At 38.8% G+C, this 21063-nt stretch overlaps 1 protein-coding gene across 1 annotated transcript in view; it reads right to left on the bottom strand.

Moving 5' to 3' along the window:
* Positions 1-21063, bottom strand: part of LOC128666872 (cytochrome P450 2F2) — a 78268-nt gene that overhangs the window by 22175 nt on the left and 35030 nt on the right. Inside the window, exon 6 of the mRNA XM_053721676.1 lies at positions 10018-10194. Coding sequence (XP_053577651.1) covers positions 10018-10194 — 177 coding nt within the window. The remainder of the gene's footprint in view (positions 1-10017; positions 10195-21063) is intronic.

Genomic DNA, 21063 nt, shown 5'->3' with positions numbered 1-21063 from the left:
TAAAACAGAAAAAAAAAATAACAGTAAAAAATACAAACATATCTCTAAGTCTAAAATAAGACATAAATCAGAGAAAAAATGGGTTGGGGGAGAAAAAACAAGAATCTCTTTATATGTCTTTAAACATTTGCATCTCAGATAGCCAAAAAATTTGGCCACCGAGATGAGTGATAAATAATTTGGGGGGTCCTTGAGGTGTCTTTTTAAAAAAAAGATTTAACACTTATATTACCTGACGTGATTGGAATTGACAGGTAATGTATCTCCAAATGAAGGTCTAAGAAGGTCCTGGATCAGTCGTCTTCAGAACTGGAGGAGTGAGACGACCTGGGAAGTGGTGATCTTTTATGGTCTTTATCTGGTCGGCGTGTTGTAGTATGCTTGCGTGATGTCCTAGTTTGCCACCTTGTAGACTGAGAATTCGATTTCTTGGGTGGGACTTGAGGTGTTTCAGATTATATGGTTTCTAATTGTGGCAAGTCCAAGCCACGTTCCTTGCTAAATGCTGACATGTTCTTAGGTGATGTGCAGATTAATCTTTTATTATCCTGGATGACCAGGAGCTGAACAGGGAAGCCCCATCTATATGGGACACTCTTGTTGTGGAGGATAGTTGTGAGCGGAGCAAATTTCTAACTTAGTTGCAATGTTCTGGATGAGAGGTCCTTGAAAAACTGTACAATGTTACCCCTAAATCTCACAGGTTGTCGCCTCGACTGATTCAGCAACATTTCTTTTTCTAGAAAGTTTTTAAACCTGATGATAATGTCCTTAGGTAGGGCTGAATCAGGAGGTCTTGGGCGTAAGGCCCTGTGGGCCCTCACCCATAGAATGTTATTAGGATACAACGATTCTTTTATGTTAGAGAATACAGCTTGAAGATACTCTGGGAAGTTGTGTGGAAGGATAGATTCTGGAATGCTTCTGAGCCTTAATTTCTTTCTCCTGCTTCTATTTTCCAGGTCGTCAATTTTATCCAAAAGAGAGTCCATTGTTTCTTGTTATTTTTATGTTTTGCCTTCAATTCTTTGAATATCCTCTCTTATTTCTTCATTTTCAGCCTCTAGCATATCTACTCTAGATCCAATACCCTGAATATCTGTCTCAATTCGACTAATTCCTCCCGCAGGGAGGTTTTAAAGATATCTGTGATCTCTTGCTTTGATAGGAAGTGAGACAGCATGGAAGAAGGGATCTGGGAATTTTAATTGTCTGGGAGTGTATGCGTAAGGTCTTTAGCCTGTGGACTGGCTGGGGTCTTACCCTTATCGCCATGCTTGAAATTGGTTGGCAATTGGTCGCATGCTGCAAAATAGGTAGGCATGGTGTGAGATTTGGAGACTGCTTGTTTTGTCAGCTTGTCAGATTTTGGTGTTTTTTTCGCCGCCATTGTTATTGGAGTTGGCGTGAAGGTGTCCCTATTGGGGATTATAGGCAATGATGTCACCGTTCCCTAGAGTACCTTGTTTGCGCTGCCCACACCCGGAAAACGTATTTTGTGTGGGTTTGAGTAGAACTCTCCACTTAAGGTTCAGAGAGTGTATTAAAAGGGGTGTACCAGGAAGATGTTTTTGTGGAGAGGGTTTGTGGTTTTGGAAAAAAGAGAGAGTTCCCTTTTCTGTTATTGCCTAATATCTAATAGCAGGCTAGAGGCTTGGAGCTGTTGACTGTGTAGAGTTAACTCCTGCCTGTAGTTAATAGCGGTCCCTTCAAAGTCATCTCTACGTTGCAATTAATATGTGACTGCGTGTGAGGCCAAACGGTCAGGGGAGCATACGTGTTACTGCCTATCAATTGCTGCCTTTTATGAAACAGCAATGGTTTAACAGTACCTTACTGTTACAGAGTGCTGCAGATAAGGTCCCAGCAATCCCAATGCCACGTTGTAGGTGATTGTTGCGTTGTATGGTGCCGCTGTTTGTCGGCAAGATGGCGCCCGGGGCTCTGCTCTGACACCTCTACCCCTCTGTGAGTCTCAGAGTATGTCACTCACGACACCAGATCCGCCTTTGTTTCAGTTGCTGGGATCCAGGGCAACATCGGGGTGGTCAATCCTTTACTTAGAGAGGGTTAGCTGCCCCCAAAAGTGGTGTTTTAGAGATTCTCACAGCGGAGCTCCAGACTTATGCTTCCATCTTGTTGGCTGCTGGCTCCGCCCCCCAATATTGAGATTTTTTTTTTTAAACATTGCATGCTCTATCTGTAACCCTCCCTATATCTCCTCCTATTGCTACATGTAACCCTCCCTATAACTACTCCTATTGCTCCAATATATGTCTCCCTATAACTCCTATTTCTCAATGTAACCCTCCCTATAACTCCTCCTATTGCTCCATGTAACCCTCCCTATAACTCCTCCTATTGCTCCATGTAACCCTCCCTATAACTACTCCTATTGCTCCATGTAACCCTCCCTATAACTACTCCTATTGCTCCATGTAACCCTCCCTATAACTACTCCTATTGCTCCATGTAACCCTCCCTATAACTCCTCCTATTGCTCCATATAACCCTCCCTATAACTCCTCCTATTGCTCCATATAACTCCCTATAACTCCTTCTATTGATCCATATAACCCCTATAACTCCTCATATTGCTCCATGTAACCCTCCCTATAACTCCTCCTATTGCTCCCCATAACCATCTCTATAACTCCTCCTATTGCTCTGTATAACCCTCTATATAACTCCTTCAATTGCTCCATATAACCCTCCCTATAGTTCCTTCTATTGCTTCATTTAACCCTCCCTAAAGTTCCTTCTATTGCTCCATATAACCCTCCCTATAGTTTCTTCTATTGCTCCATATAACTCTCCCTATAGTTTCTTCTATTGCTCCATATAACTCTCCCTATAGTTCCTTGTATTTCTCCATATAACCCTCCATATGGTTCCTTCTATTGCTCCATATAACCCTCCCTATAGTTCCTTGTATTTCTTCATTTTACCTTTCATTCTATTGCTCTATAAGAGATGTCCCTTCCATACCCAATAATAATAACAATAAAAAAGGCTATGATGTGCTAAGACCAACACTAGTCACAACTTACAGCCTACAGTTTAACAACATCTGTAAAATAGTCAATAAACATCTACCTATATTGACAGCCGAGGATAGTCTGAAAGAATACGTATCAAAAGGATGTAACTTTGTATCGAGACGTGCATGCACCATAGGTAATTTAGTAAGGAACAAGATTAAGACCGGCAGTAGCTGGCTTTATGTTAAAGGGCATTTTAGATGCCATTACTCCAAGTGTATAGCATGTCAGCACTGCAAAGTTGCCTCTCAATTTCAGTCAAAAACCACAAACAGGGACTTTGATTTAACTAGTTGTACCAACTGTAGGACCACCTTTGTAGTATATCTGGTTGAGTGTTCACTATGTGATGGCCAATACGTTGGTTGCACAACCAGGGAGGTCCGCTCCAGAATAAGGGAACACCTCAATGACATCTCCCATGATGATGAATGATCTGGCCTTTTGAAACACTTTATATCTGTACATGGGGGTGATGTATCATCACTGTTGTGGCAGGTGATTGAGTGTGTTCGAAATCCTGCCAGGGGGGTTGATAGAACAGCCCAGTTGATGCTACGTGAAGCATTCTGGATTTTCAAATTGAAAACCAGGAGACCCCATGGTTTCAACATAGAGGGGGATGTAATAACTTTCTGGAAAATAAACTAATGAGTGTAAACTAAGTATTCAAATGTTAGTCTTCCATAGGGGGTACGGTCGGCCACACTGATATATGGTTAGGGCCCCTAACAATACGTGTATACTTTATCATACCAGTTTGTAAGAGGTGCATAGTTCCTCTATCACACTTTCTTTAACTGTATAATTTTCTATTTATACACCTTCGGGAGGCTTATCAGCGCAAGACTTTGTCTGTGAAACAACAATATTATGAAGGAGGCAATAAGCCCAGCAAACTGCTGGCTAGGGCCATCCGTAGAAAGCAGCAAAAAACGCATATACATCTTATACAAAACTCAGACGGTTCGGTGTTAAAGGGCAGTAAACAAATAGCAAACTCTTTCCATTCATATTATCAGACATTATATAATAAAGCCCACACCCCAGAACCAGATGAACTCATTCAGGGTACATCTGCTAAGAAGCTCTTGGTGGATCAATATCTAGCTGCACTAGATTTACCACAACTGGACCCGAATAAAGAGATAGTCTAGATGCGTGTATCTCTGCAGAGGAACTTGCGCAGGCTATTAAGCACTTCCCTAGCGGAAAAAGTCCAGGTCCAGATGGGTTCTCTCTTAAGTACTATAAACTATTCAACGTAACATCAGGACCCCTGATGCTCCAACTTTTTAATTATTTGATAGAACAGCCTTCACTCACCAGCTCAATGCTTGAAGCGCATATTACAGTTATACCTTCATATTCCTTTTTGCTACCTCTTGTCTCTATAACAAACTACATTACTCACTTACTCCTTCTTCCTCTCCACCTGCACTGTTCATTAGCCCATCTCTCTTATGCTCACCTTATTTTTGTACTCATGAACTTTACCTATTCCTAAACACTCTCTCTCCCCCCTGCACTTCAGCCAAACAACAGTCTCATTACTGCAAATCTGCTTCTCATCTCATGTCACTCTCCCTCTTGCTCATACTAGCTGCTGGGGACATCTCCCCTAATCCTGGTCCCTCACAACCTCCTAGCCTTCCACATCCTTGTGTGCCTTTCAATAGACTTCATAAACTAAACTCTGGTAACCTTAATCGCATTCCTCTTACATCTAAAAAACCCTTCCCCTTCACTTGTGCACTCTGGAACTCTCGCTCTGTTTGCAACAAGCTCACTTCTATCCATGATCTCTTTATCTCCCACTCACTTAACCTTCCGGCTCTTACAGAAACCTGGCTCTCTGCTTCAGACACAGCATCCACTGCTGCACTGTCACATGGGGGTCTCCATTTCAGCCACACTCCTAGGTCTGGCAATAGACAAGGAGGTGGTGTCGGTATTTTACTTTCCTCTCGTTGCACCTTCCAAAAAATACAGCCCTTCTCTTCACTCACATTTTCTTCATTTGAAGCACACATGATTCGGTTATTCTCTCCCCTCTCTATACGTGTTGCAGTCATATACCGCCCCCCTGGCTCCCCAACTCTATTTTTAGATCACTTTGCTGCCTGGCTTCCTTATTTCCTTTCCTCAGACACCCCTGCCCTCATTTTTGGCGACTTTAACATCCCTCTTGACAATCCCAATGCCTCCTCTGCAATACAACTTCTTCAACTGACTTCCTCTTTCAGCCTGTCACAATGGACTGACTCTCCCACTCACAAAGATGGTCATTCCCTTGATCTGATTTTCACCTATCGATGCACTCTTTCAAATTTAACAAACTCCCCTTTTCCTCTCTCTGACCATCATCTCCTAACTTGCAACATCACTTCCCTACTTCCCTACCTACAACTCCCCCTCCCTCTACCCCTCACACCAAACTTCACAGAAGCACTAAGTCACTATATCTGCATCAGCTCACTAGCTCTCTCAAACCTCTCCTCTCATCCATCACCTCCTTTTCCTGCCCTGACCAATCTATCTGCCAGTATAATTCCACCCTTACATCGGTCATTGACACTCTGGCCCCTCCAACCTTTGCTCAGAAACCACACTCTCATCCTCAGCCCTGGCATACTCCTCTGACACAATACCTACGCAGATGCTCCCGTACTGCTGAGCGACATTGGAGGAAATCTCGGAGTTCAGCTGACTTTCTTCACTACAAGTTCATCCTGAACTCCTACTATTCTGCCCTTAATCTTTATAAGCAACAATATTTTTCTAATCTCATCTCTACTCTTTCCTCTAACCCTAAACGTCTGTTCTCCACGTTCAACAGTCTTCTCCGCCCACCCCCACCTCCTAACACAACCTTTCTCTCAGCTCATGATTTTGCAAGCCACTTCAACAACAAAATTGACTCCATCAGAAGTGATATCAGCTCTCAGCATACTTACAATCTCCCACCCCCTCAAAAGCTCACGATCATCCAAAACCCAAATATCCAAAAATGCAGCTCTTTTGCCCCTGTTAATGAGGATGAAGTTTCTGCCCTTATACTGTCCTCCCACCTCACTACCTGTCCCCTCGACCCCATCCCCTCACAGCTACTCCCCTCCCTCTCTTCTACCCTCACCCCCATACTCACACACATTTTCAACCTCTCCCTCATCACTGGTATATTTCCCCAATCTCTAAAACATGCACTGGTCACACCTATCCTCAAAAAACCTTCCCTTGATCCAACCTCCCCTTGCAATTACCGCCCTATTTCCCTACTCCCTCTTGCCTCAAAGCTCCTCGAAAAGCTAGTTTACGCACGTCTATCCCATTTCCTTACACTAAACTCTCTTCTTAACCCACTGCAATCTGGATTTCGTTCCCATCACTCTACAGAGACAGCAATTGTCAAGGTTACCAATGACCTACTTACAGCAAAATCCAAAGGCCACTTCTCTCTGATTATCCTCCTTGACCTGTCTGCAGCCTTTGACACTGCTGACCACCCTCTTCTGCTCCAAACCCTCCAATCCTTCGGCATCTGTGACACAGCTCTCTTGTGGTTCTCTTCCTATCTGACTAACTGTACATTTAGTGTAGTCTTCTCTGGAGCATCCTCTGCCCCGTTACCACTTTCTGTTGGGGTACCTCAAGGCTCTGTCCTTGGTCCCCTTCTCTTTTCAATCTACACGTCATCACTAGGTTCCTTAATAAAGTCCCATGGGTTTCAATACCATTTGTATGCCGATGATACCCAAATTTACCTCTCTGCACCAGACCTACCTCCTTCTTTACTAACCCGTGTCACTAACTGTCTTTCTCACATCTCATCTTGGATGTCCTCTCACTACCTTAAGCTAAATCTCTCCAAAACTGAACTCCTTATTTTTCCCCCTTCTTCCAATGTCTCCACCCCCAAAATTTCTATAACTGTTGATAGTTCCATAATTACCCCTACCCCGCACGCCCGATGTCTTGGGGTCACACTTGACTCAGATCTTTCCTTCACTCCTCACATTCAGTCCTTGGCTAAAGCCTGCCGCTTCCACCTTAAAAACATTGCTAAAATTAGACATTTCCTTACACAAGATACAACCAAGATTTTAATACACTCTCTCATCCTTTCCCGCCTCGACTACTGCAATTCCGTCCTCTCTGGTCAACCTAGCTGCCGCATAGCTCCTTTACAATCCATTATGAATGCCTCTGCCAGGCTCATCTTCCTTACTCGTCACTCTTCATCTGCTGCACCTCTCTGCCAATCCCTTCACTGGCTTCCTCTTGCCTCTAGGATTAAACATAAAATCCTCACCCTGACATATAAAGCTCTCAACTGCACTGCTCCCCCCTACATCTCAGAACATGTCTCTAGATAATCTCCCTCCCGTCCCCTTTGATCAGCTCAGGATCTCCTCCTCTCCTCCTCTCTTGTTACTTCCTTACATTCCCGTTTACAGGACTTCTCCAGACTGGCCCCCATCTTGTGGAATTCCCTGCCTCCCCTAGTTTTAACAGCTTCAAGCACTCCCTAAAAACTCTACTATTCAGGGATGCATACAACCAACACTAATCTTTCCTAACACCATTGCTTTCCCCTTGAACCCCTTAGATTGTAAGCCTATGGGCCCAGCAGTTTACAGATCGCTTCATAAGAGCCGACTACAACAGTGAAACTCTCGGCAGAGCCCTCTACCCACTTGACCCCTACAAAAGCTATCCTGTACACCGACTATGTTTACAGCGCTGCAGAATCTGTTGGCACTCTACAAATACCTGATAATAATAATAATACCTAAACTGGGTAAGCCCCCCAACTCTCCAGCTAATTTCAGACCCATTTCTTTATTGAATATGGACAAACCTCCTCAACAAATATCTACCGAACCTCGTATCATCTGACCAGGTAGGCTTTGTACCGGGCAGAAAGGCACGGGACAATACCAATAAGGTGATTCAGTTACTAAATTTCGCACAGGTTGAGGGAGTGCCAATGGCACTCTTCTCGACGGACGCGGAGAAGGCCTTCGACCGTGTCGATTGGTCTTTTCTGTGTCAGGTCATGAAGGCAATGAACTTTGGAGAACCCTTCCTTAATATGACCTTTGCGCTATACTCAACCCCAAACGCGCGGATCAGAATTAATGGAACATTATCGAACACATTTTCAATATCAAATGGGACCCGACAAGGGTGCCCTTTGTCCCCATTAATTTTTGCCCTCTCAATTGAAGCGCTAGCGCAAAAAGTTAGACTCAATCCCAACATTAAGGGGATCCAGGTTGGTGGCGCAGAACATAAACAGGCGTTATACGCAGACGATGTTCTTTACACCCTCACCAACATTGATACGTCTGTCCCTGAACTCCTGAACGAAATCAAGGAATATGGTGAGATTTCTAACTTCCACTTAAATCTCTCAAAGTTGGAACTCCTTAATATTAACGCCCCCTCCGAACATATACATCTCTTGGCAACAAATTATAAAGTCCCCATAGCTGCTTCCAAATTGAAATACCTATGCATTTATTTATCAGCAAATTCCTCAGATTTGTACAAAAATAATTATCTCACTTTACGGAAAGAAATAATTAATGACTTGTCCTCTTGGAAGAATAAATCCCTGTCTTGGCTGGGAAAAATAGGCCTAATTAAAATGAATATATTACCGCGTATTCTGTATGTTATGCAAACTGTACCAATCCATTTACCAACAGAATTTCTACCCCACTTACAAAAAACTCTAGAACAGTTTATATGGTCTGGGGTAAAACATAGAATTCCTAAAAAGACACTCTACCTTTCCCGAGACAGAGGAGGGCTGGGCTTTCCCGACTTATCATTATACAGAAGGGCTATACTTTTGCAGAGATTAACCGAATGGTCGCATAACACAACACAGAAAAAATGGGTTAGAATAGACGGTCAGATCCTTCACTCCAATAACGTTGCGTCCCTCGCATGGATTCCCGCATCAAGAAGCCCTAAACTGCTAAAAATATCACCTAATGTCAGAAACCCTGCTTGAGTGGGACAGATTAATTGCAACTAGCACACATATATCAACCAAGGTCTCACCAATGATACCTATCATAGTAAACCATGAGATACCATACTATGAATTAAGCAAACGTATGAGTACCCCTCAAAGCCTGAGAACAGGTGTATTACACTTTGCCCTTACTGAGGGAAGGCTGCGTCCGCAACAAGAGATGTTAGAACAATATGGGACTATTTTTTCTTCCTGGTTGCGATATCACCAACTATCTCACTTTCTGTTAAACCACAAAAATAGAGGTGATTTCCTTAGAGAACTCACCCCTTTTGAATCACTCTGCACAGGGACAGTACCGCCAAAAAGACTGATCTCAAAGATATACAAACTGCTTCTCACACCACCAGACTCACAACTACCTTCATACACCAGAGCATGGAATAGGGATCTCAATTTTATTATCGATGAAGAGGAATGGCTCAAATCGTTCAGACTGATTAAGCGCTCCTCTGTTTCAGCTACAGTTCAGGAAATACAACTTAAGTTGCTAACCAGATGGTACTACACCCCATCCAGACTCCATCAGATTTTTCCAAAAGTCAATGCTACATGCTGGAGAGGTTGCGGTGAACAGGGCACGCTCATTCATATTTGGTGGGCATGTCCTAGACTGACAAACTACACAAGAGCTGCTGGTGCAATGCCGCCCCCTGCAGACTCGCGGCCAATGGGCCGCCAGCAGGGGGGTGTCAATCAACCCGATCGGGTTGATTTCCGGCGATGTCTGTCCGCCTGCTCAGAGCAGGCGGACAGGTTATGGAGCAGCGGTCTTTGTGACTGCTGCTTCATAACTGCTGTTTCTGGTGAGCCTTCAGAGCTTGATAAATATGCCCATATTGCTCTACAAAACCCTTCCCATTAACTCATTGTATAGTTCCATATAGTTCCATATACCATCTCCTCATACTGCTTAGCTTTGAATACCTGCTCCATCTTGATAAGGAAACAATCAATATAATCCCTTGGGCAGGTAGGATCTAATGTTGCTTGGTTGATCTCCACTCTCTTTTGTATACACGCAACCATTTCTTCTGATACAGCTATGATCTTTTTGTGTGGCCCTGGGATGTATTTCATCAGCTGGGGAAATGTGTCTTCCATCTGCAACAACACACAGATTATCAATGGATAAAAAATGTATGCAATGTTTCTCATATAAAATAAATCAGTAATTTTGGAATGCTAATTTTGTGAAATACAATACAATTTGTACTATTATTATATATTTTCCTTAAATTGATAGTTTAGTCAATATATTCCTAGTGCTAAATCAGCAGGTTTACTAATGAGGTGATACACTATATACAGTACTTGTACTGTAAAAATTGATTACCACTTAATGTGTTTCCAAAGACCTGTTTATACCAACTGCAGATTATAAGATGTATGGGAAGTTGCTCATCTAAGTTTATTTTTGTATATAAAAAATGTTTTTGTTCGTTTAGCTTAGCTTACAGGCAGAGAAGGCAGAGAAGAAATCCTTATATAATTTTTCTTTCTATTCACAAAAAAACACATAATCATATCCCTGTGTGTAGCACAACATACTTAGGGCCTGATTCTCTAGTGGTCTCTGGGCTGGTGAGATTCTTTACGATGGCTCGCCAATATTTCTCTAAAACCACTTTTTTTACCCAGAAAACAGGAGATGCAAAAATTACAAAAGTGCACAATGAAAATCATAAATTAAAAATCATACAAAATGAATAATTGAACCATGTACACAAAAATATGCAGGAAAATATTGGTTTAAGGTGTATCAAAAATCATAACAAACGTGTACCTCAAAAATAGAATTTTATAACAAATGTAAAATTTGTATTTAAATTAGACATGAATAAATCATATTAAATATGCACAGTGTAAATCATAATTTAAATACACCGGGTAAGCAAAAAACACATACAAATTTGTACTTATAATAGTTTTTTTATTATAAAATGGGCATTCCATGATCGTATATGAAAATGTATCTGAAATGTTCACTATAGTGAGGGATACAACAGGCAAAAGTAGACATTTCAAACGATAACATAAAGGAAAATGAGCTATTTGTTAACTATTTAATTTACTACAGCAGGTAAAATAGATGAATGAAAACATATTAAAGGGGGAGTAACTGTTACAGTACACTGTCCCTTTAACAACACATTTTGATGCTAGATAATACGAAGTAAGCTTTTTGCGTGCATCAGGTAGTGATCGTATTACAACTTGAAAGTGAATAGTTTTTGCTCACACGCGATAAGCTGAAGCGTAAAAAGTAGAACTTATTATATTGTGCACGCAATAATGTATTCACCCGTAGAAGTCAATGAAGCAAAAAAAAACACCCTACTCGCATGCAAAACCGATAGCATATTCTCATGGGTGCATTAACACAACCTAAAAAAATAATATTTCACATTCCAATGTTCTTCATATAGTAAAATATGTTTTATTTATTCATAAATACATATTTCTACATATATCTGATGGTATATTGGTACAATATATATCTATACATATATATTTATATGATTATATATAGGTATATATATATATATATATATACAGATAAATATAGGAATATCTATTTATAAATACGTAGAACATATTCTTCAATGTGCAGAACATTGGAATGTGAAATATGTACAGTAAACACACAGTATAACACTTTATTAAATATGAATATTGCATACATATGTTTTTACATGTTTTCCTCTACTTAACGGCTGCAATGGGCTCCAATACACATATATATGACTATATATGTGTACATATGTATTTATGTGTTTATATGTGTATATATGTCTGTAAATACATATTTAGAAAGCTATATGTATGTCTATGTCAAAGCCCTTTGTAGCCTTTTTTTTCTAACACCTGAGACCTCATATCTTTAAACCCTTATCATTTGTTTGGTGTATTTTTATTAGATAGTGCGATTATGAGTGTAACTACACTTTCTAGGGGTAAAGAGCTATGAAAGGGAGCTATAGGGTGCAACCATTTCTAAAACATTTCGCTTTATTTTAACAGATTAAAATCTATTTAAATTGTACCAAAAAAGTGAAAAAAAATACAAATGTATATGACAAAAAAATTGTATATACTATAGGATATAGTATATACCCATACCTACTCAGTCCAAAAAGAGCTGTGACTTCTCTCCCCCAGATGACAAAAAAGGCCTTGTTTAGGAGGATTCCTTCTCGGGATAAGGAGAAGAACCAGCAGGGCGTTGTAGGAAAAAACTGCAGGAAGATGTCAGAGAAAAATGCCCCCAAGATTCCCGGCCGATAGCTGGATACCTCGGCGTCAAGGTGGGGACACCCCTCACACATCTCCAACAGTCAAGAAGAAGTTAAACAGGACATTTGAGTCTAGGGCCCATAGTTATCAAGGTCTGTCGGACCTCGCTGAATACGGCGAGCAATACGCTTGCCGTATTCAGCATTGCACCAGCAGCTCACAAGAGCTGCTGGTGCAACGCCGCCCCCTGCAGACTCACGGCCAATAGTCCGCCAGCAGGAGGGTGTCAATCAACCCGATCGTACTCGGCGATGTCTGTCCGCCTGCTTAGAGCAGGCGGACAGGTTATGGAGCAGCAGTCTTTGTGACCGCTGCTTCATAACTGCTGTTTCTGGCGAGCCTGCAGGCTCACCAGAAACACGGGGCATCAAGCTTCCATTCATATGCCCCCATGTGACATGTTTTGGCCCGTATACGGGCCTTTTTCAAACCAAAAAAAGACTGTATTAACTAAAAAACCTTTTTGGGAATGTAAATAAAGTGGCGACCAATCAGAGAGGATCTGTTCATCCCCAATTGGTCGCCACTTTCAAAAAATTTCAAAAACTCTGCGTTCAAAGTTCTAACGATTCTAGGTGGCAGTTGTCTAATTTGACTAGACGTAAATCATGGTGACCAATCAGATTAGTGCCTACCGTTCCCATTCATACTATGAAAAATCGGGTTTTTCCAGTTCCCATTCAGGTCTGTGTGGTTTTCAAAATTGCCGAACAATCAGGTTAGCGCCTACCACCTCCATTTAAATGAATAGGGAAAAAAAAAATATTTTTAAAAAACAATAGGTTTTAAAAGTTTTAACCAACTGTGGCTAACTTTTTATCACAAATAAAGGCTTGACCATGTTGTCTGCATGCTACCCATAGATGGATGTAATAATAGGAGTGTTTGACTTAGTTTTTAATATGTTGCCCTCATGTATATGTTTTTTATCTTACAAAAACACCCAATAGCTGTTGTTTTCATTCATCGCTCTTGGGTGTATGCTATTCAAAGAATATATCCATTTAGTTTCTGCCTGTAGCAATTAATTTGTAAGGTCTCCATTTCTAATACCTGTACTTATCTGTTCTAGTCCCCAGCATTTAAGGTGGTTTTCATTGCTATTGTTATACAAATAAAAGTGTTTTGCTACTGTTGTCAATTTGAACTTTGAACGCTGGGCTTTTGAGAGTGGCGACCATTCGAAGATATTCAGATGCTCTCTGGCCACTTTATTTAAATTTCTGAAAAGTTTTTTTTAGTTAATACACACCTAGATTACGAGTTTTGAGTGATATAGAGAAATTAACGAACGCAACAAAAGTTATGTTATTTAATTCCCTATAGCACTGTCATTACAAGTTTAAAAAAATGATATGGCTGCGTTGAGCTCCATACTGCACTCAAAAGCAGTGGTGTTTTGAATTGCTCGTACACGCTTTCCCTTTAGACATCAATGGGGAAAGCCGGCAAAAAAAAAGTTTAACACCTGGAAACAAAAGCTCCGTAACGCAGCCCCATTGATGTCTATGGGGAAAATAAAAGACAGTTTAAAACAGTTTAAACCTAACATAAACCCCGAGTCTAAACACCCCTAATCTGCTGCCCCTGACATTGCTGTCACCTGCCTACAGTTATTAACCCCTAATCTGCCACTCACGATATCGCCGCCACCTAAATAAACCTATTAACCCCTAAACCACCAGCCCCCCACATCGCAAATACCTAAATTAAACTATTAACCCCTAACCCTAACGTAACCCTAACACCACCTAACTTTAACATAATTAAAATAGATCTAAATTAAACTTACAATTATTAACTAAATAATACATATTAATCCCTAAACCGCCAGCCCCCCACATCGCAACAACCTAAATTAAACTATATTAACCCCTAAACCTAACCCTAACGTAACCCTAAACCTAACACCCCCTAACTTTAACATAATGAAATTATATCTAAAGTTACTATTATTAACTAAATAATACCTATTTAAAACTAAATACTTACAGTAACTGTAAAATAAAACCTAAGCTAGCTACAATATAACTAATAGTTATATTGTAGCTAGCTTAGAATTTATTTTTATTTCACAGGTAAGTTTGTATTTATTTTAACTACGTAGACTAGTTAGTAAATAGTTATTAGCTATTTACTAACTACCTAGTTAAAATAAATACAAACTTACCTGTGAAATAAAACCTAACCAGCCTTACACTAAAACCTAACATTACAAAAAATAAAAAAACACTAAAATCACAAAAAATAAAAAAACCTACCATTACAAAAACAAAGAAACAAAATTATCCAAACAAATAAAGATTATTCCTATTCTAAAAAACCTAAGCTTCCCATTGCCCTGAAAAGGGCATTTGTATGGGGATTGCCCTTAAAAGGGCATTTAGCTCTTTTACTGCCCAGACCCTAAACTAAAAAATAAAACCCACCCAATAAAGCCTTAAAAAAGCCTAACACTAACCCATCCGGCACGGAGCATCCTCTTCATACGGTAGCCGCCGTACACTGAATCTTCAATGCAAGGGACGCGACTGTATGAAGAGGATGCTCCATGCCGGATGTCTTCCGCGCCTCTGGGATCAAGATAGAAGATGCTGTCCACAGTCTGGATGAAGATTGAAGAGGCCGCCTGGATGAAGACTTCTCGCCGTTTGGATCAGGATGTCGCCGCCAGGATGAAGATTGAAGAGTCCGCCTGGATGAAGACTTTGCTGGGATGAAGATCGTTCAAGTGGGACTTTAAAAACTGTAAGTGGATCGTCAAGCGTGTTAGGCTTTTCTAAGGCTTTATTGTGTGGGTTTTATTTTTTAGTTTAGGGTCTGGGCGGTAAAAGAGCTGAATGCCCTTTAAAGGACAAAGCCCATACAAATGCCCATTTCAGGGCAATGGGTAGCTTTTTTTATTTTGGAGGGTTGGTTGGGTGGTGGGTTTTACTGTTGGGGGTCTTTCTGTTTTTTTTTAAAGGTAAAAGAGCTGATATCTTTGGGGCAATGCCCCACAAAAGGCCCTTTTAAGGGCTATTGGTAGTTTCAACTTGTAGGAGTTAATCAGTGCTCTCAGGATGCAATAATCCATTTAGTGTAAATTGTAATTGCGCTCACACAATCACGTATACTTTCAACATGTAGGAGTAGATTTACTATATGTCGCTCGAATTATGTCCGCTCAACATCTAGTGGCTAGGGTTTTTTTTATTTTGGGTGGGATTTTTTATTTTGATAGGGCTATTAGATTAGGTGTAATTCTTTTTTATTTTTGATCATTTCGTTTTATATTTTTTATAATTTAGTGTTTGTTATTTTTTTGTAACTTAGTATTTTTTTTGTAATTAGTTTGTAATTTTTAGAGTAGTGTTAGGATTTTTTTTAACATGTAGTTTACTTTAATTTAATTGGTGGTTAGTTTAATATTAGTTTAATAATTATAATAGTTTAATTGTTAGTTTAAACTTAGTTTTTTTAATTTGACAGGTAAGTTTTAATTTAAAACGTGGTTTAGAAAGGAGCGCCAAATCTTGGCGAGGTCTGGTGCGGTATAGGTGTGAAAATATGGTATTCTGTCTGAAAAAATGTATAGCGCTATAGCTCAGCTACAATTATGGTAGTTGTGCTGTATAGATGTGTAGGTTTTGATATATAGATATAAGATCTAAGAGTGGCACAGTTGATACATAAAAGCATTTAATACATATTAAACATATAAAACAAGGGTGTCGTTTAAAATATATTTTAGCAGAACGGCAAAAAATAATGTGTAAAAACACATAAACACATAAATCTCTATAAAAACACGCGTGTTTTGCTTTTTAGCTGTATGTATAATGTCTCATAAAGTTCGTCTCATATATAGTTGTGTTGGCATAAATCAGAAAATGATAAACAATAAAAAATAATAAAAAACAATGAAAAGTAAATAATGTCCAATAATCTCTTCTCAAAGTTAAGAGATATATAAAAAAGGGTAAGTAGTGTCCAAAAATCCCTTCTCAAAGTTAAGAGATATAAATAGATTTTCACATGTGTATCCAAAAAATAAACTGTCCAAATTTAAGTGTTGTCCAAAAACGTGGTATAAATGAATAGTGCAAATCCAGCAGATTCAAAAGTTCTATTAAAAAAGCTTTGCAAAAAACATTTCAAAGAAACATTTAAAAAACATTAAAATGAAGGTAGATGAAAAAAAGTTCTATCAAAATATGGTGACAAAGAATAATCCGTGAAGTCAATCCAAAATAGTGATAAAGATAAGTCCAAAAAAGATGTAAAATATCCAAAAGATAAAAAACAAAAAATAAATGATTAGTATGTGCACAAACTAGTGAGAGTGATCCCAAAAAGGGGGCTTATGTGGAGGGGTTATGTTTCCATGTAGAAAAATTATTTGCTGTATAAAAAGTAAAAATAAAAATAAAAATAAAAATAAGCAAAAATACAAAAATATAAATAAAAATAATCCTAGGGAATCTTCAAACCCTGAAAATAAAAGATAATAACAATAGTGTAATACTGTATTATAATTCAACAATCAAGGAATAAATAGCTCACCATAGCTCTGTCAACGCGTTTCGGCCCACAAGAGAGGCCTTTATCAAGACTATAGTATGGTGTGGGTGAGCTGAAGACTTTATACCTTTCTCTAACCAATCAAATTGCATTGAAATTGCGCCAAATTTTTGCGCCAAAATTTCACGCCAAAATTTCGCGCCAAAAATGTGGTACCGGAAGTGTTGAGCCGGAAGTGCTCATCTGTATATCAAAAAGAGTTCACATTTGTCTCAGTATCATTTAGATAAGGCTTTTATTTAAACATTGTCTATATCTATGTTTATTAAACATTGTCTATGTTGTTCCTAATGTGCTTATTCGTGTTATGTGCCTTAGTAGTTAGCTGTGGGGTCAAATGTTATGGTTTGCCGGTGTTTTTTTTAACCGGAAATGGCCGCTAAGATGTAAACATCCGGTAAAGCTATATCGGATGTTATGGGTGAGGCGGAAGTGGTATTTACTCTGCACCAATCAGATCCGGAAGGGCAGAAAGCAGTTATCCCACATATAAAGCCAGTTTTACAACTTGGCATGAAACATGTGACAAATTACCGGTACGTTTCTGAACCGGAAGTAGCCGGAAAAAGTAAGATACTTTAACATCCGGTAAGATTGAGCCGGATGTTGCACTTTACCGGTCATGGTTAAACCGGAAGTGGTGTGTATCCTAGCCTATTCAAATTTAAAGGGACAAAGAGTGTTAACCTTGGTATTTGTCTAGTGAACAAAATCAATGTAGGGATCACGGTACAGAGAGTGTATATTGTAAAATACACAGTTTATATATATTGGAAAATATATATATATATCGAAAAATACATAATCTAATAAATAGAGATCTAAAAACCTTAAAGGAACTTTTGGAAACTTTCTAAAAAACTTTTTAGGATAAAAATATAAAAGATATGTAGTATAAAGAAAAACTTTTTTACAATGCATCTATGATTGGTTAGAAAATCTGTAGAAGGAGTACATTTGTATCAACCTGTATTCTCTTTTTGTCATGTGCAATATTGGGTTTTGGAAGTCATATTTTCTATCTAAATGTGCCTGGTATAAAAATTAGTTAGCCGTGTGCGCACTATGATAGGAGTTTTTTGAGATCTGATGTGGATATGAAGGAAACTTGTCTCATACAAGTATATGAATGTATTTATGTAGATTGTGAGATCAATGGGTACTTATATCGATCTAATTGATTAGTTGTCTTTTGGGGAATTGTGAATTTAAATTTGTTATGAGGTGTATTCATGTTATTGGTATTGGGATTATGTTACCTCTATACACATTTTAAATTGTGTTTATATTCTTATGAAGAGTCAGGCTTCGGTTACTTTCTAACTTATTCTGTTAGATATTTCCCAGATGGAGAGGTTGCTAAGTCAAGTATCAGAACTAATCTTGTGTCTCATATGCTGTTGACATATTAGGGGATCATATCTTGTTAATGTTATTGGCATCTCATATGCTGTTGACATATTAGGGGATCATATCTTGTTAATGTTATTGGCATCTATATAGTCTCTCTGTTTGGATAATAAGGTTTGTTGGAACTCATCTTATGGCTATTTGAGTAGAGCAATAAAAATAAAGATGATTAGATTGGCTTTAGAGATCCTAATATAGATCTTTGTGTAGATCTATGCAGGACATCTTCATTAGATATATTTTGTTCTTGTCGTGTCATATATTGACCTCGTTATGTTTTCTTTGTTGTTTTCCTTCTGTATGAGGGCAGCAGTGTTCCGAATAGATATTCAGAAGTCAAATTTATGTGTGTTTCAAGCTTAAAAGATGTGAGAGGTCTTCCTTGTTGTTCAGACCCTTCGGGTAGAGACAATCCAGCTCAAATATCCATCTGGATTCCGCGATCAGGAGCTTCTTTTCATAGTTGCCTCCCCTCCAATTAGGCTTTACTATCTGGATACCATAGAAGTTTAGATCCTTGATGTTTCCTTTGTGTTTAATAGAAAAGTGTCTATACAGTGCGGTGTCTGTGCTGCCATGTTCAATCTGTAGCACATGTTCCCGTATTCTGTCTTTTAAGCATCTCGAGGTTTGTCCGACGTATTGTAGTCCACATTTGCATTGTATTATGTAAATTACCCCCTTGCTGCTGCATCTGATCAGATCCTTTATTTCATGTTTGATACTGGAGTTGTGCGGCGAAAAGTTTTTGATTTTCAAGCCTCTCTTACACGCCTTGCAGCTCGGGCATGGGAAAAAACCTTATTATCCAAACAGAGAGACTATATAGATGCCAATAACATTAACAAGATATGATCCCCTAATATGTCAACAGCATATGAGATGCCAATAACATTAACAAGATATGATCCCCTAATATGTCAACAGCATATGAGACACAAGATTAGTTCTGATACTTGACTTAGCAACCTCTCCATCTGGGAAATATCTAACAGAATAAGTTAGAAAGTAACCGAAGCCTGACTCTTCATAAGAATATAAACACAATTTAAAATGTGTATAGAGGTAACATAATCCCAATACCAATAACATGAATACACCTCATAACAAATTTAAATTCACAATTCCCCAAAAGACAACTAATCAATTAGATCGATATAAGTACCCCATGATCTCACAATCTACATAAATACATTCATATACTTGTATGAGACAAGTTTCCTTCATATCCACATCAGATCTCAAAAAACTCCTATCATAGTGCGCACACGGCTAACTAATTTTTATACCAGGCACATTTAGATAGAAAATAAGACTTCCAAAACCCAATATTGCACATGACAAAAAGAGAATACAGGTTGATACAAATGTACTCCTTCTACAGATTTTCTAACCAATCATAGATGCATTGTAAAAAAGTTTTTCTTTATACTACATATCTTTTATATTTTTATCCTAAAAAGTTTTTTAGAAAGTTTCCAAAAGTTCCTTTAAGGTTTTTAGATCTCTATTTATTAGATTATGTATTTTTCGATATATATATATATTTTCCAATATATATAAACTGTGTATTTTACAATATACACTCTCTGTACCGTGATCCCTACATTGATTTTGTTCACTAGACAAATACCAAGGTTAACACTCTTTGTCCCTTTAAATTTGAATAGGCTAGGATACACACCACTTCCGGTTTAACCATGACCGGTAAAGTGCAACATCCGGCTCAATCTTACCGGATGTTAAAGTATCTTACTTTTTCCGGCTACTTCCGGTTCAGAAACGTACCGGTAATTTGTCACATGTTTCATGCCAAGTTGTAAAACTGGCTTTATATGTGGGATAACTGCTTTCTGCCCTTCCGGATCTGATTGGTGCAGAGTAAATACCACTTCCGCTTCACCCATAACATCCGATATAGCTTTACCGGATGTTTACATCTTAGCGGCCATTTCCGGTTAAAAAAAACACCGGCAAACCATAACATTTGACCCCACAGCTAACTACTAAGGCACATAACACGAATAAGCACATTAGGAACAACATAGACAATGTTTAATAAACATAGATATAGACAATGTTTAAATAAAAGCCTTATCTAAATGATACTGAGACAAATGTGAACTCTTTTTGATATACAGATGAGCACTTCCGGCTCAACACTTCCGGTACCACATTTTTGGCGCGAAATTTTGGCGCGAAATTTTGGCGCAAAAATTTGGCGCAATTTCAATGCAATTTGATTGGTTAGAGAAAGGTATAAAGTCTTCAGCTCACCCACACCATACTATAGTCTTGATAAAGGCCTCTCTTGTGGGCCGAAACGCGTTGACAGAGCTATGGTGAGCTATTTATTCCTTGATTGTTGAATTATAATACAGTATTACACTATTGTTATTATCTTTTATTTTCAGGGTTTGAAGGGTCTGAACAACAAGGAAGACCTCTCACATCTTTTAAGCTTGAAACACACATAAATTTGACTTCTGAATATCTATTCGGAACACTGCTGCCCTCATACAGAAGGAAAACAACAAAGAAAACATAACGAGGTCAATATATGACACGACAAGAACAAAATATATCTAATGAAGATGTCCTGCATAGATCTACACAAAGATCTATATTAGGATCTCTAAAGCCAATCTAATCATCTTTATTTTTATTGCTCTACTCAAATAGCCATAAGATGAGTTCCAACAA

Source organism: Bombina bombina, chromosome 7 (genome assembly GCF_027579735.1).
Source record: "Bombina bombina isolate aBomBom1 chromosome 7, aBomBom1.pri, whole genome shotgun sequence".
Lineage (NCBI taxonomy): Eukaryota > Metazoa > Chordata > Amphibia > Anura > Bombinatoridae > Bombina > Bombina bombina.
This window is presented reverse-complemented; position numbering and strand designations above follow the sequence as displayed.